The sequence below is a fragment of the Hypanus sabinus genome, chromosome X2 (genome assembly GCF_030144855.1).
Source record: "Hypanus sabinus isolate sHypSab1 chromosome X2, sHypSab1.hap1, whole genome shotgun sequence".
Classification (NCBI taxonomy): Eukaryota; Metazoa; Chordata; class Chondrichthyes; order Myliobatiformes; family Dasyatidae; genus Hypanus; species Hypanus sabinus.
In genome coordinates, this window is record NC_082739.1 from 1,716,609 (window position 1) to 1,734,179 (window position 17,571).

General features: G+C 43.4%; 2 protein-coding genes across 7 annotated transcripts in view; one reads left to right on the plus strand and one right to left on the minus strand.

Moving 5' to 3' along the window:
- LOC132385078 (palmitoyl-protein thioesterase ABHD10, mitochondrial-like) overlaps nucleotides 1–17,571 on the plus strand; it is a 148,505-nt gene that overhangs the window by 124,731 nt on the left and 6,203 nt on the right. The window lies entirely within an intron of this gene.
- The window catches only part of sidt2 (SID1 transmembrane family, member 2), a 121,040-nt gene that overhangs the window by 29,140 nt on the left and 74,329 nt on the right, over nucleotides 1–17,571 (minus strand). For all 3 annotated transcript variants that reach the window (XM_059956789.1, XM_059956791.1, XM_059956788.1), the window contains 4 exons: nucleotides 16,773–16,839; nucleotides 14,497–14,570; nucleotides 8,583–8,706; nucleotides 5,136–5,253 (listed from right to left, as the gene is read on the minus strand). In XM_059956789.1, coding sequence (XP_059812772.1) covers nucleotides 5,136–5,253; nucleotides 8,583–8,706; nucleotides 14,497–14,570; nucleotides 16,773–16,839 — 383 coding nt within the window. The remainder of the gene's footprint in view (nucleotides 1–5,135; nucleotides 5,254–8,582; nucleotides 8,707–14,496; nucleotides 14,571–16,772; nucleotides 16,840–17,571) is intronic.

A 17,571-nucleotide genomic window follows, 5' to 3' on the forward strand; every position in this document is an offset into this window, starting at 1 on the left:
TGGTTGGCAGATAGAAAGCAAAGGGTAGCGGTGAATGGGTGTTTCTCGGAATGGCAGGTGGTGACTAGTGGGGTGACACAGGGCTCGGTATTGGGACCACAGCTGTTTACGATTTACGTCAACGATTTAAATGAAGGCAATGAAAATAACATCAGCAAATTTGCTGATGATACTAAGCTGGGTGGCAGTGTGACATGTGATGAGGATGTTAGGAGAATTCAGGGTGACTTGGATAGTCTGAGTGAGTGGACAGATACTTGGCAGATGACGTTTAATGTGAATAAGTGTGAGGTTATCCACTTTGGGAGTAAGAACAGGAAGGCAGATTATTATCTGAACGGTGTAGAGTTAGGTAAGGGAGAAATACAAAGAGATCTAGGAGTCCTTGTTCATCAGTCACTGAAGGTGAATGAGCAAGTGCAGCAGGCAGTGAAGAAGGCTAATGGAATGTTGGCCTTTATTACAAAGGGAATTGAGTACAAGAGCAAAGAAATCCTCTTGCATTTGTACAGAGCCCTGGTGAGACCACACCTGGAGTATTGTGTACAGTTTTGGTCTCCAGGGTTAAGGAAGGACATCCTGGCTGTAGAGGAAGTGCAGCGTAGATTCACGAGGTTAATTCCTGGGATGTCCGGACTGTCTTGTGCAGAGAGGTTAGAGAGACTGGACTTGTACACGCTGGAATTAAGGAAATTGAGAGGGGATCTGATTGCAACATATAAGATTATTAAGGGATTGGACAAGATAGAGGCAGGAAATATGTTCCAGATGCTGGGAGAGTCCAGTACCAGAGGGCATGGTTTGAGAATAAGGGGTAGGTCATTTAGGACAGAGTTAAGGAAAAACTTCTTCTCCCAGAGAGTTGTGGGGGTCTGAAATGCACTGCCTCGGAAGGCAGTGGAGGCCAATTCTCTGGATGCTTTCAAGAAGGAGCTAGATAGGTATCTTATGGATAGGGGAATCAAGGGATATGGGGACAAGGCAGGAACCGGGTGTTGATAGTAGTTGATCAGCCATGATCTCAAAATGGCGGTGCAGGCTTGAAGGGCCGAATGGTCTACTTCTGCACCTATTGTCTATTGTCTATATACTTGTCTAGTAGTCTCTTAAACTTCACTAGTGTTTCTACCTCCACCACCGACTCAGGCAGTGCATTCCACGCACCAACCACTCTCTGAGTGAAAAACCTTCCTCTTAATATCCCCCTTGATCTTCCCTCCCCTTACCTCAAAGCCATGTCCTCTTGTACTGAGCAGTGGTGTCCTGAGGAGGTGGTGCTGGCTGTCCACTCTGTCTATTCCTCTCCATATTTTGTACACCTCTATCATGTCTCCTCTCATCCTCCTTCTCTCCAAAGCTCCCTTAATCTCCAATCATAATCCACACTCTCTAAACCAGGCAGCATCCTGGTAAATCTCCTCTGTACCCTTTCCAATGCTTCCACATCCTTCCTATACTGAGGCGACCAGAACTGGACACAGTACTCCAAGTGTGGCGTAACTAGAGTTTTATAGAGCTGCATCATTACATCACGACTCTTAAACTCTATCCCTTAACTTATGAAAGTTCCCATAAGCTTTCTTAACTACCCTATCTACCTGTGAGGCAACTTTCAGGGATCTGTGGACATGTACCCCCAGATCCCTCTGTTCCTCCACACTACCAAGTATCCTGCCATTTACTTTGTACTCTGCCTTGGAGTTTGTCCTTCCAAAGTGTACCATGTCACACTCCTCCAGGTTGAACTCCATCTGCCACTTCTCAGCCCACTTCTGCATCCTGTCAATGTCTCTCTGCAATCTTCGACAATCTTCTACACTATCTACAACACCACCAACCTTTGTGTCGTCTGCAAACTTGCCAACCCAACCTTCTACCCCCACATCCAGGTTATTAATAAAAATCACGAAAAGTAGAGGTCCCAGAACAGATCCTTGTGGGACACCAAAGTCACAACCCTCCAATCTGAATGTACTCCCTCCACCACAACCCTCCGCCTTCTGCAGGCAAGCCAATTCTGAATCCACCTGGCCAAACTTCCCTGGATCCCACGCCTTCTGACTTTCTGAATAAGCCTACTGTGTGGAACCTTGTCACATGCCTTACTAAAGTCCATGTAGATCACATCCACTGCACTACCCTCATCTATATGCCTGGTCACTTCCTCAAAGAACTCTATCAGGCTTGTTAGACACAATCTGTCCTTCACAAAGCCATGTTGACTGTCCCTGATCAGACCATGATTCTCTAAATGCCCATAGATTCTATCTCTAAGAATCTTTTCCAACAGCTTTCCCACCACAGATGTAAGGCTCACTGGTCTATAATTACCCGGACTGTGCCTACTACATTTTTTGAACAAGGGGACAACATTCGCCTCCCTCCAATCCTCTGGTACCATTCCTGTGGACAACGAGGACATAAAGATCCTAGCCAGAGGCTCAGCAATCTCTTCCCTCGCCTCATGGAGCAGCCTGGGGAATATTCCGTCAGGCCCCGGGGACTTATCCGTCCTAACGTATTTTAACAACTCCAGCACCTCCTCTCCCTTAATATCAACATGCTTCAGAACATCAACCTCACTCATATTGTCCTCATCGTCATCAAGTTCCCTCTCAGTGGTGAATACCGAAGAGAAGTATTCATTGAGAACCTCGCTCACTTCCACAGCCTCCAGGCACATCTTCACACCTTTATCTCTAATCGGTCCTACCTTCACTCCTGTCATCCTTTTGTTCTTCACATAATTGAAGAATGCCTTGGGGTTTTCCTTTACCCTACTCGCCAAGGCCTTCTCATGCCCCCTTCTTGCTCTCCTCAGCCCCTTCTTAAGCTCCTTTCTTGCTACCCTATATTCCTCAATAGACCCATCTGATCCTTGCTTCCTAACCCTCATGTATGCTGCCTTCTTCCACCTGACTAGATTTTCCACCTCCCTTGTCACCCATGGTTCCTTCACCCTACCATTCTTTATCTTCCTCACCGGGACAAATTTATTTCTAACATCCTGCAAGAGATCCTTAAACATCGACCACATGTTCATAGTACATTTCCCTGCAAAAACATCATCCGAATTCAACCCGTTATACTGTATTGTTTAGGGAATAATGACAAGAAAAAAGTCTGTACGTGTTCAGTACAAACGCAATCATTGTAGCTCTTCTAGGAATGCTGATCAGCCAATCCCGATTCTCCTGTGATCTTTAAGTTCCTGAAGGTGCAGCGTTTTACATAACTAGCCAGCCATCCCTTACTAGCTTTAAACTCCTTCCTCTTGCTCACAACACAAGGAGCAAACGAACGAGACGCAAGGCGAACAATGCTCAAAAACAAGTAATACTTTAAATCATCTCTAGATTACAGTACTTATAATATCTAATACAATGGAAATACTATGTGAATCGTTGTTACACTGTATTGTTTAGGGAATAAGGAGGCTCAATAATACTAAAGTCAGGATCTGTGGAGGTTGAGGGCTGAGGACCACTTCGGCAAGCGACATGCCACTCTTCAAAAGTTCTAAGATTTCTACTTTCTCTGCGAGAGATAGCACTTTACATTCCCTTAGTCTTTGAGGAATTGCTTTGACCACTTAATTGCTTTCTAGGAGCCATTTTTTCCAGAAACAAAGTAGCGTCTGAACAAGACACGAGGCAAACAATGCTTAAACAAGTGCTGGAGAGAGAACTTCCAGGTTTTCCTGATCTGCGGTCGGTTGAATCCGTGCATTCAGAACCCGCAGATAAGGAGGGTCGACTGTACTTTATTTGTAGTTGCACATTTTGTCTTCTTTTGCACATCAACTGTTTGTCAATATTTTCATGTGTAATTTTTCATTGATTCCATTGTATTTCTTTGTTCTATGAATGCCTGCAAGAAAGTGAATCTCAAGTTGTATATAGTGACATATACATAAATTTACTTTGAATTTTGACCTGGTGAGCTCCCCCAGCAGCAGGTTTTTCTGTGAATTTTCCCAGCTTTCCATTTACAGGCAGTCCCCGGGTTACGTACGAGTTCCATTCCTAAGTCCGTCTTTAAGTCGGATTTGTACGTAAGTTGGAACAAGTACATCCGGTATTATTTAGCATCAGTTAGTCAAACGTTTGTCTTAGTATATAGTATATATTTTACCTTTCTATGCATCTGAAACACTTAAGAAACGTATGTATTCCAATAATTAAACCACTGCATTGCTTAGTAATAATTGTAGCTTTCATCGGGGCAGGGCCTTTCACATGCTCCATTATTTTCACTTTATACGTTATCCTTTAAAATTGTTCCAATTGTTCACCGACTGTAGCCTAATGCTTTTCCAATGACTGAAAACGATCACCTCTTTCCAGACACTTTATTATTTCCACTTTATTTTCACTCGCGATCGCTTCCCGTCAATGGAACAGAAACACTGCGGGCGGTGGGTCCCAAGCTCCTCAGGCTCCTGAGGTCCGCTGGGTCCTAAGGACCACCACACTGGACTCCCCGGGTCCTAAACTCCACTGCAGTGAGACAGGTTAAATGGTACATGTGGGGGCTGTGCTGGGTTTGGGTATTTGATCCTCCACAATATTCCACGTGGGAATTGAAACCGGAGGTGGCAATATTTTTTTACGAGGTTGAGTTGCGAGCTCAACATTAACCCAGCACAGATGGTAAGGGAGTTACTGGATCGACATCAACCTGGCACGTGAGTGGTCTGTCACTAAATCGAACTCAGGAACCTCTGTTCTCCAGCCCGGCACCGAGCTCACTGCGCCACCAGCCAATTGGGGGGGGGGGGAGGGGGTCAGGGTGAATCTTACTAAGAAAAATTGAAGCCAAATACAAAGTTAAATACTCAACACTGTCAACAGCAACAACTTAAAATGGCGGACAGCATCGCCATCCGACTTAAAATGGTGGACGGCATCACGATCTGACTTAAAATGGCGGATGGCATTCTCCTTCCTCGGTTCGTAAGCATGAGTTGTCCGTAAGTCGGACGTTCGTCACTCAGGGACTACCTGTATTTCTGCATCTCCTGTCGTTGAACTGTTAGGCATTTTTGAAGTTTGAATAGGCTTTAACCACGGAATGGCCTGAGCCCAATCCCAGATCCATTGATAATTGTCCTTGGATGTGACATGTAGACTCACCAAACTGGAAATTGGTGTAGTTCGGGCACACATGGTAACAGGCACTGAGGAGACCTTCCATCATAAGTGCAGTTCCCATTGCGTAAAATAATCCAAAGTGCTTCGGAATTCCGCATTCCTACAAGACAGAGATAAAATACTGATTGAAATTTAATAAGCTGCTGCCGCTGACTACTCTAAATGACTTACACCTGGTTCAATCCCACATTGTCCAATTTCCCATGGCATTGCTGTTGTTCCTCCATTGACACTAAGGGTTAACTCTATAACCCTTGGAGATCTGTGTATCTCAGAGGGATCTGCACTTGAGCAATTCTGGTCCCTTCACTAGCCCTGAAATGAATCAGTGTTCAAACATTCTCTATTTCCCTCCCAACCCTCTCCTGTGTTTCAATATTTCATTAGGAATTTGAGACAATTAGGTATGTCACCAAACACACTTGCAAATGTCTACAGATGCATTCTAACTGCTACATCACTGTCTAGTACAGAGAGACCAATGCACAGGATCAGAAAATGCTGCAGAAAGTTGTAAACTCAGCCAGCTCCACCATAGGTACTAGCCTCCCCTTCACTGAGGACCTCTTCAAAAGGTGATACATCAAAAAGACAGCATCCATCATTAAGGAGCCCCACCACTCTTCTCATTGCCACCATTAGGGAGGAATACCATAACCTGAAGACCCACAGTCAATGTTTCAGGAACACCTCTTTCCCCTCCACCATCAGATTTCTGAATGGACAATGAATCCATAAACAATATTTCACTATTTTTGCTCTTCTTTTGCACTGCTTACCTGCAGAACATCAGCCTTGGGCTGCCTACTGGTTTAATACTCCACAACACACTCTTTATTGCCTCAAAGCTCAATGGAAGTTAAGACCAAAACATCACTATTTGTCACCAGCAATTTTATAAACACTCAACATGTCAGGCAGCATCTATGGAGGGGAATACACAGTTGACATTTCGGGCCAAGCTCCAGCATCAGGATGCTTGGCCTGAGACATCAACTGTTTACTCTTCTCCATAGATGCTGCCTGACCTACTGAGTTCCTCTAGCATTTTGTGCATGTTGTGCAAGATTTGCAGCATCTGCACATTCTCTTGTGTTTCAAACCACTCTCCTTCATGGCAGATGGCAGATGTTTGCACCAGCTCTGGTGTTTGCTTAATCCCTTCTTTACAGTTGTGATTATTTTTTTTCCTCCTCCTCATTGTAAACTATCAAATGGTGAAAGGCCTTGATAGAGTGGATGTGGGGAGGATGTTTCCTATGGTGGGAGAGTCTAAGACCAGAGGACACAGCCTCAGAATATAGGAGCATCCTTTTAGAATGAAAATAAGGAGGAATTTCTTTAGCCAGAGTGTTGAATCTGTGGAATTTTTTGCCACAGGCAGCTGTGGAGGCCAAATCTTTATGTATATTTAAGGCCAAGTTTGATAGATTCTTGATTGGTCAGGGCATGAAGGGATACGGGGAGAGGTTGGGGAGGTGGGAGGCAGGAGATTGGGACTAAGGAAAATTAGATCAACCATGATGAAATGGCGGAGCAGACTCAATGGGCTAAATGCCTCAATCTGCTCCTATATCTTATGGTCATATGACCTCTTGTCCTTTCCCAGTTCCTGCACTTGCTAAAAACCTCTTTCTTGTTCAAGTTCCAATGTTGTTCATTCCACCAAGATGCAACACTGAGCGTCATAGGAAGTCATTGCTGCCTGTGGCCATCAAACTTTACAATTCCTCCCTCGGAGTGTCAGACACCCTGAGCCAATAGGCTGGTCCTGGACTTATTTCCACTTGGCATGATTAACTTGTTATTATTTAATTATTTATGGTTTTATATTGCTATATTTCTACACTATTCTTGGTTGATGCGACTGTAACGAAACCCAATATCCCTCGGGATCGATAAAGTATGTCTGTCTGTGATGTCAAGCTTACAGCCATTATATGAGAAGGCAGATTGAAGTCCAAACCAATACACAACAGAACAATCTCATGTGTTCTAATTTCCTCTCTTCATTCCCTTACAATTCCTCTATTATGTGAGCTGCCAGAGGAAGCGGTAGTGGTAGGTAAAATGTTGAGGAGACATTTGGACAGGGACATGGACTGTAAGCAAATGGGGCTAGCTCAGAATGATATCTTGGTTGGCATGGACAGTTGGGTTAAAGGGTCTGTTCCATGCTCTATGACTCGATAAACGTATAAACTCCCCTTTGAGTCTTTTTGCCATTTACTAAAACTGAGGTGTAATATACATTCAATGGCCAGCAAGTAGCCCATCCACTTCGAGGTTTGACGCGTTGTGCATTCAGAGATGCTCTTCTGCACACCACTGTTGTGACGTGTGGTTATTTGAGTTACTGTCGCCTTCCTGTCAGCTTGAACCAGTCTGGCCATTCTCCTCTGACCTCTCTCATTAACGAGGTGTTTTCACCCACAGAACTGCCACTCACTGGATGTTTTTCACACCATTCTCTGTAAACTCCAGAGACTGTTCTGTGTGAAAATCCCAGGAGATCAGCAGTTTCTGAGATACTCAAACCACCCTGTCTGGCACCAACAATCATTCCACGATCAAAGTCACTTATCACATTTCTTCCCCATTCTGATATATGGTCTGAGCAACAACTGAGCCTCTTAACCATGTCTGCATGCTTTTATGTATTGAGTTGCTGCCACATGATTGGCTGATTAGATATTTGCATTAACAAGTGTACAGGTGTACCTCAAAGTGGTTACTCAGCATACAGTGGACAATTAATCTACCAGCATATCACTGAAGTGCAGGATCAAACTGGAGTACCCAGGGGTTCACAGGGATAACAAGCACACAGACCTGTGATCAGGGTCAAACCCACATCACCCAGAGCATTAAGTGGGACAGCATGGTAACATAGCAATTAGCACAATGCTATTACAGAACCAGCAACCCAGATTCAGTTCCTACTGCTGTCTGTAAGGAGTTTGCATGCTCTCCCCAGAAAAGTGTGGGTTTCCTCCGCGTGCTCCAGTTTTCTCCCACATTCCAGAGACATACAGGTCACATGGGTGTAATTGGGTGGGGTGAGCTCACTGCGCCAGAAGGACCTGTTAATGCGCTGTGTCTCTAAATAAAAATATGAAATAAATAAATTGAAAGAACTTAGATGTGTCTTGGGTACTATGCCAATACATTTTTAAACACTAAATCCCAATGGCTTCACCTTATCTTTTTATCCCCATAATGTACACGTTATTTTAATTTATGCAAAGACATTTCAAACATCATTTGATGATAATGTGGCGCAGCACAATTTCATTAATTAAAAGGTGGTTGAACACAGTCTCGTGGGTTCTCCAATGCCAACATCATCCCAGAACTGTTAATTTACTTCAGCTCTGTTAAAGATCAATCAGTAATGAAACACACAGGAAGGAGTTGCTGGATTTGTACCAGAGCATAGACATCATTCCGCATCAGGGCTCGTTTGTGTAGAATCTCACGTTGCAGGACAATGAGCAGGAAAAGCAGTCCCAGCATCAGGTATCCAAGGTTACTCAGGATGTTGTTAAATGCACTGTTGGTGAAAGAGGAGATAATCAACTCCAAGTGGACAAGCAGGAGAAAATGATGAACAAACAGAACAAGACTGGATAATTTCCACGCTACAGTTTCACATACACACTATGAATAATGGATGGTACAAGCACAGCAATTCCAACCTCCAGTGCTGACTGGGTAGTTTGTCCATTCTCCTAAAAGGGCATTTCAGCTAATATTTTTTATCTGCGACAAACTGGCGGCTCTGAGGTGAGCCCCTCTTGACAAGATTAAAACTGCCTGGGAGCAAGATTTAAGTTTTTCACTGTCAGACGATGTATGGGATTCAGTTCTTAAGTTAGTTAACTCAACCTCTTGATGTGCCCACCACTGCCTGTTACAGTTCAAGGTCATACGCAGGACCCATATGTCTAAAACTAAGTTACCTCACATTTACCCAGATGTTAATCCCTGTTGCAACAAATGCAAAAGGAGCAAGGCTTTCCTTATCCATATGTACTGGACATGCCATAGCTTGGAAAAATACTGGAAAGCTGTTTTCCAAACTCTTTCCCAAATATTTAGTTATAATTTGGAACCTAACCCTTTGATTTCTCTTTTTGGCACCTCCGGAGAGGGGGACATGCACCTAAGTCCGACCAAACGTCGCACACTGTCTTTTGCCTCTCTGCTGGCGGGGCGTGCAGTTTTGCTCAGGTGGAGGGTTGCTGCCCTGCCCACCCATGCTCAGTGGCTCAGGGACATCAAGTCCAGTCTGTACCTTGAGAAGATCCATTATCAACTCTCAACTCTGACATAAAGTTCCAAAAGGTGTGGGGTCCCTTTCTTGAATATTTTCAGAATCCCCAGCCACACTGAAAGTCCATTCTTTCTTCCTTTCCTCTGCACATAAATCCCTGACCTCCAGCATTTTCCGGTAAAACTCTTCGGGCACAAATTTATTATCATACAACAGCCTATGTAATAGAAAAATACAACTTCTCCAAACCTATGCAGCTCTGTGGGGACAAAGGTTCTGTTTAACCCTTTTTGCCAATGCATTGATGGCTTGGAGTTGCAGACTGGGAGGGGTGGAACAATAATCAAAGCATGATTGTACAATGGGTGCATTTCTTTCATAGATGTGAATTGTACATTTGATATGCACTGCACAATTCTCCTTTATACTATGTTCTCTTTATTTTAAAAAACTATCAAAATATTGTTGAAAAAAGGACATTACAGTTAATGTAATGCTATTACAGCACCGGTGCCTCGGGTTCAATTCCTGTTGCAGTCTGTAAGGTGATTGCACATTCTCACCGTGACCGTGTGTATTTCTACATATGGGTTAGTAGGGTAATAGGTCACATTGATGTGATTGGACGACATGGGCACTTTGGGCCAGAAGGCAGTGTTACTATGCTGTATCTCTAAATTAAAAAAAACGCAGGGTTTTTTCTGGGTTTTGTATTCTCCTAAAGGTACGTGTGTTGTAACTGGGATGGGGGGTGAAAGTTGCGAGTGGTAATGGGGACAAGCTCCCACCACCTATTAAATGCTCCCAATGGCATGCACCTCAAATAGCCTCTGACAACCAAGTTTGGCTCCTGGCCTTCATGTGTGGCTTAGTTACTAAACTTGGTGGAACAGTTTCTACTGATAGGAGATGGGACAAAGGCAGGTTACTGGTGCCTTAAAACCAGCCACTTTGGGCAGATGGGACTTGTCAGCTGTGGTTGGCAGCTCATCTAGAAGGGAAACTCTGATTTCAAACCTCCTCTGCCTTGCGGCTGTAACCACTCATGGGGAAGGCTTCAAGAGGAAACTCCAAGGGAAAAATCTGGAGCTGGAGTCCACAAGGCAGTCCTACGTTGAGTTCAACACTCACTTACATCTCCTGCAATGCTGTTGGTGCCAAATTGTATTGGTCTCTGCTGTTCCTTTGGATTCATCAGCTGCATGGAGAGGTATTGCCCTGGCTTATGCATAACATAGACAGCCAGGATCAACATCCACGGTCGACCCTGACCAATGGAGGGTCTCAATAGACAAGCAGTGGGTAGAACTGAATGGAACTTGGGGAGAATAAAATGGGGTTAGTGTAATTGGGTGGCTGATGGCTGGCACAGACCCAGTTGAACAAAGGGCCTGATTCCACACCCATAAGAGCAGTTAACTGGAAATTCCATCAACTTCAAATTCATATACCATGCTTGGACATGTACCCAGGCAGACTACAGTGCTTTAGTCAGGTGGTGCATTACCACTTTAATAAGGGCCCTCTGTTTTGGGTGCCAACTGCTGGCCTGCATAACCCTTTGCCACATCCCATTTGTGAATATTATTGCCAGAGTAAACTCCTCCACCATAGTAGGGTTCAGGTAACTGTGTAAAGTCATGAATGGGGCATTATATCGGATTTGTTCTTGACCCAAGAATTTAAATATCCAAGTTCAAAAACTTCAAAGTGAATTTATTATCAAAGAACATGTATGTCACCATATACTACCTTGGGATTAATTTTCTTGCAGGCATTCACAGTAGAGCAGAGAAACACAACAGAATCAATAGTTCTTTGTCAGTCTTTGTGTATAGTTTTTCAATTTGCAAAAAAAGGCAAACTGTGCAATGAGTAATACTGAGAACATGAGTTGTAGGTTCTTGAAAGTGAGCCAATAGGTTGTGGAATCAGTTCAGTGTTGAGATGAGTGAAGTTATCCACGTTGGTTGAGGACCCAGATGGTTATAGGGTAATAACTGTTCCTGAACCTGGCGGTTTATACATTCATGGGTTAAAACCAGAGACCCCAAGGTTAAGGCGAGAAGTAAGCAGTTTCCAGGGTTTGCAAGGGTACTTGGAGTTTAGAGTGTACTGCTGGGCAAGATGGTGGAGTTGGACACCGAATATGATCTAGATGTTCACTTAGATCACCAACATACAGAAGGCTATGGACCAAGTGCTAGGAAGCAGGATTAGTAGAGATGGGTACTTGATGGTTAGCATGGACTTCTTTTGATGACCACTATAACAGGCAATGAACTCTGAAGTCTAAGTGTTCTTATATTCCCTTGGAACAACTTACTTCTCATGTTGAACCTGGGCTCCATTGATAGCGATAGAGTTATTTTTCTTGTAGTTTTACATAATCACCTATATACAGTACTTTGTAAGTCTTAGGCACATATAACAATTACAGCACAGAAACAGGCCATCTCAGCCCTTCTAGCCCATGCCGAACACTTACTCTCACCTAGTCCCACTGACCCACACTCAGCTCATAACCCTCCATTCCTTTCCTGTCCATATACCTATCCAATTTTACTTTAAATGACAATACCAAACCTGCCTCTACCACTTCTACTGGAAGCTCATTCCACACAGCTACCACTCTCTGAGTAAAGGAATTCCCCCTCGTGTTACCCCTAAACTTTTGCCCCTTAACTCTCAACTCATGCCCTCTTGTTTGAATCTCCCCTGTTCTCAATGGAAAAAACCTATCCACGTCAGCTCGATCTATCCCCCTCATAATTTTAAATACCTCTATCAAGTCCCCCCTCAACCTTCTACGCTCCAAAGAATAAAGACCTAACTTGTTCAATCTTTCCCTGTAACTTAGGTGCTGAAATCCAGATAACATTCTCGTAAATCTTCTCTGCACTCTCTCTATTTTGTTGACATCTTCCCTATAATTCGGTGACCAGAACTGTACACAATACTCCAAATTCAGCCTTACCAATGCCTTGTACAATTTTAACATTACATCCTAACTCCTATACTCAATGCTCTGATTTATAAAGGCCTGCATACCAAAAGCTTTCTTCACCACCCTATCCACATGAGATTCCACCTTCAGGGAACTATGCACCATTATTCCTAGATCACTCTGTTCTACTGCATTCTTCAATGCCCTACCATTTACCATGTATGTCCTATTTGGATTATTCCTACAAAAATGTAGCACCTCACATTTATCAGCATTAAACTCCATCTGCCATCACTCAGCCCACTCTTCTAACTGGCCTAAATCTCTCTGCAAGCTTTGAAAACCTACTTCATTATTCACAACACCACCTACCTTAGTATCATCTGCATACTTACTAATCCAATTTACCACCCCATCATCCAGATCATTACACATGTAAAAAAAATCTATAAAGCAAAGATGCTTTCAAAAATAATAAAATTTCTAAATATCCAAGAATTTAGTATAAAGAGCAGTAAACAGCAAATCAAATCAATATTTGCTGTGACCACCTCTTGCCTTTGAAACTGCCTCAATTCTCTTGGGTTCACTGTCGTACAGTTTAATAAGAAAATCAGCTGACAGGTTGTTCCAAGCACCTTGGAGAACATGCCACAGTTCTGCAGACACTGGCTGCCTCGCTTGCTTCTGTCTCTCCAGGTAATCCCAGGTAGCCTGGTGATGTTGAGATCAGGGCTCTGTGGAGGCCATGTATTCATTGCAGAACTCCTTGTTCTTTTCGCTGAAGGTAGTTCTTTGACCTTGGCCCTGTGTTTGGGGTCATTGTCCTGCTGCAGAATGAAGTTGGGACAGATCAGATGTCTCCCTGATGGTAATGTGTGATGGATGAGAGTCTGATTGTCCTTCTCAGCATTGAGGATTCCATTAATTTTGACCAGATCACCAACTCTATTTACAGAAATGCAGCTCCAAACCTGCAGGGAACCTCCTCCGTGCTTCACTGTTGGCTGCAGACACTCATCCACGTGGTGCTCTCCAGCTCTTCTGCAGACAGACTGCCTCCTGTTTGAGCCAAACATTTTCACTCTTCAGTCTACAGCGTTGCTGCCACCGTTCAGCACCCCAGTCCTTGTGTTTTTGCACATATGTGAGTTTCTTGGCTTTGTTTCCACTTCAGAGGAATGGCTTTTTGGCAGCAACTCTTCCATGAAGACTACCTCTGACAAGACTTCTCCGGACTCTGGAGGGGTGTACTTGGGTTCCAGTGTTTTCTGTGAGTTCAGAGATGATAGCAGTGCTGTACTACTTCTGATTTAGAAGGGACGTCAGTTTGATGTATCTCTCATCTGCTGCACTACGTTTCCGTGGCTGACCACTGCCTTTCTGGTCCCCAACCTTGCCAGTTTCTTTGTGCTTCTTCAGGAGAGCTTGGACAGCACATCTTGAAACTCCTATATGCCATGAAATTTCTGCTTAGGAGATACCTTGCTAATCCACGGTGACCATCTTGTGTCTTGTTGCTATGCTCACTTTTGCCATGGTGAAAGAGTTGATGATTTGAAGGTTAAACAGTCACACCCTCACCTTTCTTGTTTGGTTGTCCTTTGCACAGTTTGATTCCTTCTCCACCCATTTCTGTTTAGTTAATTCAACTCATTATATTATTGACCATTAACCTCCTGCTTGTTATCTCTGTTTAATCACGAACTGGGTTATAAACCTACAAAGCCATCAAGTTTTTATCTGACAAGTAGTGTATTACTTAATAACTTACTTTCTTTAACAAAATATAAACATTTCTCTAACATTTAGTTTTTTGAAAAGTTAATCACAGAAGCATCAGGATCCAGGATATTACACTGTGAATATGTAGATGACAGTACTTTTGTTCACAGCTCAACACTTACAAGGAGGGTTACAGAATTCCTGCATGTCAAGGCAAGATTCAAAAGGGCCTATTCTTCTGAGACCTCTGACTATTCCTTGCAATACCACCACAACAAAGGCAAAGAACAATTGGTCCAAATCAGGAGAGCTTTGCCTTCTTATCACCATCAAGCGGATACCTTTCACCAGCAGGGAAATCACATCGAATAGGCAGTGTGGGTGTGGCGACTAACCTCAGCACTCCCAAGGGATGAGCGCACAGGAAGTTGTAGTAACAGATATCCTGGTTCCCTGTGATATTGAAAACCTGTCAGAGGAAGAAAATGAATGTGACTAGCAGAAAATACCTGCTCATAATGTCATCAGATCATTTGTAAGGGAGGTCAGCACCCCGGAATCACACAAGACACAGAAGCCAACATGACTCAAAATTCACAATTGGAACATTTAACCTCCAGACTCAAAACAAGCAGTGTTGAACCAATCAGCTATAAACACAAAGCCACCTAATGAGCCATGACTACAAAGACAAAACCATTTTTATTGAACCCCAGACTGACAAGCTGTGTGGAAGACAGGTCAGAACAGATTCCACTTCCCAGACCTGTAAAACTGGTAAATAGAAGCAAGAGTAGACTACTTGACCCTCCAAACTCAATCTATGCATTTAAAGCAATTGTGGCTGATGTGTGTTCTCTCTCTCTGTGAGAGCCACCCAACGTGTGAAGAGCTTTTTTCTTAGTTATAAACACAAGTGATTCTGCAGATGCTGAAAACCCAGAGCAACACTCACAAAACACTGGAGGAACTCAGCAGGTCAGGCAGTATCTACAGAAATGAATAAACAGCCTAACTTTTCAGACCAAGACCCTTCTACAGGACTGAAAAGGAAGGGGGAAGATGCCAGAATAAAAGATGGGAAGAGGGGAAGGACAGCTAGAAGATGAGAGGTGAAGCCAGATGGGTGGGAAAGATGAAGGGCTGGAGAGGAAGGAATCTGATAGGAGTGGAGAGTGGGAGAAAGGGAAGAAGGAGGGGCACCAGGGCAAGGCGATAGGCAGTTGAGAAGGGGTGAGAGGGCAGCCAGAGTGGAGAATGGAAGAGGGAAGGGGGAGGGTGAAAATTATCAATCACACTTTTATCTGTGTCCTAAACCTCTTGCCCCTTAACCCAAAATAGTAACCTCTCAGTCGAGACATCCGACTCAGAAGAAACATCCTCCCTGTCTTGAATATAGCTAGCTTTGATGGAATTTTTAAGTATCAATTAAATCCCTTCACATTAGTGAATACACAGTCAACCATATAGTCATCCTGTCATTCCAGGAATCAATATGTTAAACCTTGGCTGCACTCCCTCACCAGTAAGTGCTTTCTTAGGTAAGGAGACAGTTATAAAACCCTAAGTGTGCTCCCACCAAAAATCTTACATAATTGTAGCTAGACTTCTTGCTGAGGTACTGAAGTTCTCCAACCAGTGAACTGGTGTTCCCCACTTCCGCGCCCCCCCCCCCACCTTTCCTTTCTCCCCGGTCCACTCTTCTCTCCTATCAGATTACTACTTCTTCAGGCCTTTACCTTTCTCACCCTCCTCCCGCCATCCACCCCCCCCCACCTTTTTATTCTGGCTTCTGCTCCTTTCCTTTCCAGTCTTGATGAAGGGTCTCAGCCCGAAACATTGACTGTCTATTCATTTCCATAGATGCTGCCTGATCTGCTGAGTTCCTCCAGCATTTTGTGTGTTACAGCATCTGCAGATTCACTTGTGTAGATGCTTTGAAGATCATCACACACTATTTACCTTCCCAACTGCTTTCTGCACCCATAAATTTGCTTTCAGTGATTAGTGTGAAAGGATAACCAGATCTCTTTGTATATTCCATATCCCAATCAATTTACATTTAAATAATAACACACTTGTTTTACACATCACTAGAAATGTTTGTATTTATGCATATTACGCCATGTTTTCCTAATCTATTTCACCAGTTGCATCCTCCAGATAATGGAGATTATTTTACTTGTCACACTTACATTGAAACATAGTGAAGTGCATCATTTGTGTCAAGTCAAATTAGCGAAGATTGTGCTGGGCAGCCCGTAAGTGTTGCCACTTCTGATGTCAAAAGAGCATGTCCATAACATTACCAGGTAAAGGAGCTTCACTCATTTGACCTAACCAACTTCTCTACTTAAACTGAGTATGACACAGTAGCATAGCATTATTGTAATATTATTAGGGTGCTAGCAACCTGTCATTTGTACATTCTCCCCATGACTTCATGGGTTTCCTAAAGGTGCTCCAGTTTCCTCCCACATCCCAAACACAGAGGTCAGGGTTAGAGAGCTGTGGCCATGTTATGTTAGCACCAGAAACGTGGCTGCCCCTAGCGTATTTTCACTGAATTGATTTGATGCAAACAATGGATTTAACTGCATGTTTCCATGCACAATTGACAAGTAAAGCTAATCAAATTAATCAATCAGTCTTTAATAATTCAGCTTCTTACCGTCTGATATGTGATAACCAGCTGAATCACCGGCAGGGCATAGAAAACTGCGATAGTTGCAATGTTCCTGGCACATAAAAATAAGGTGACAAAGTCAATTCCTGTGAACCAACACACTCCACTAACATCATGAGAGGAAAGATCATGAATTTCTCCCAAATCTACCAAATTGGAAGTAAGGGCTTGTAATCTCCCTCTAGTATTTCCTGAAAGAAAACATACCATGGTCTTCTGAGTGAAAAGGCTTCCCCTCAGGTTCACCTTACGCTCCTCACCTTTCACCTGTAACCCATGACCTCTAATTGTAGTCCCACCCAACTTCAGTGGAAAAAGCCTACTTGCATTTACCCTGTCTACACCCCTCATAATTTTGTACACCTCTATCAAATCTCCTCTCAATCTTCTACATTCCAAGGAATGAAGTCCTAACTTATTCAATTTGTCCATATAACTCAGGTCCTCCAGAGACATCCCTTGTAAGTTTTCAATCTTATTTACATCTTTCCTGTAGGTAGGTGACCAAAACAACACACAACACTCCAAATTAGGCCTCACCAATGTCTGATACAACTTCAACATAACATCCCATTTCCTGTACTCAATACTTGGATTTATGAAGACCAATGTGCCAAAACCTCTCTTTATCACCCTTTCTACCTGTGACCCCTCTTTCAAGAGATTATGTGCAGAAAGAAATAATTTGGTGACATGAGCTTAATTTAGTTCGGCACAACACTGTGGGCCAAAGGGCCTGTTTCTGTGCTGTTTAATGTCATGGCTCCCCACAGGTGCAGAAGAG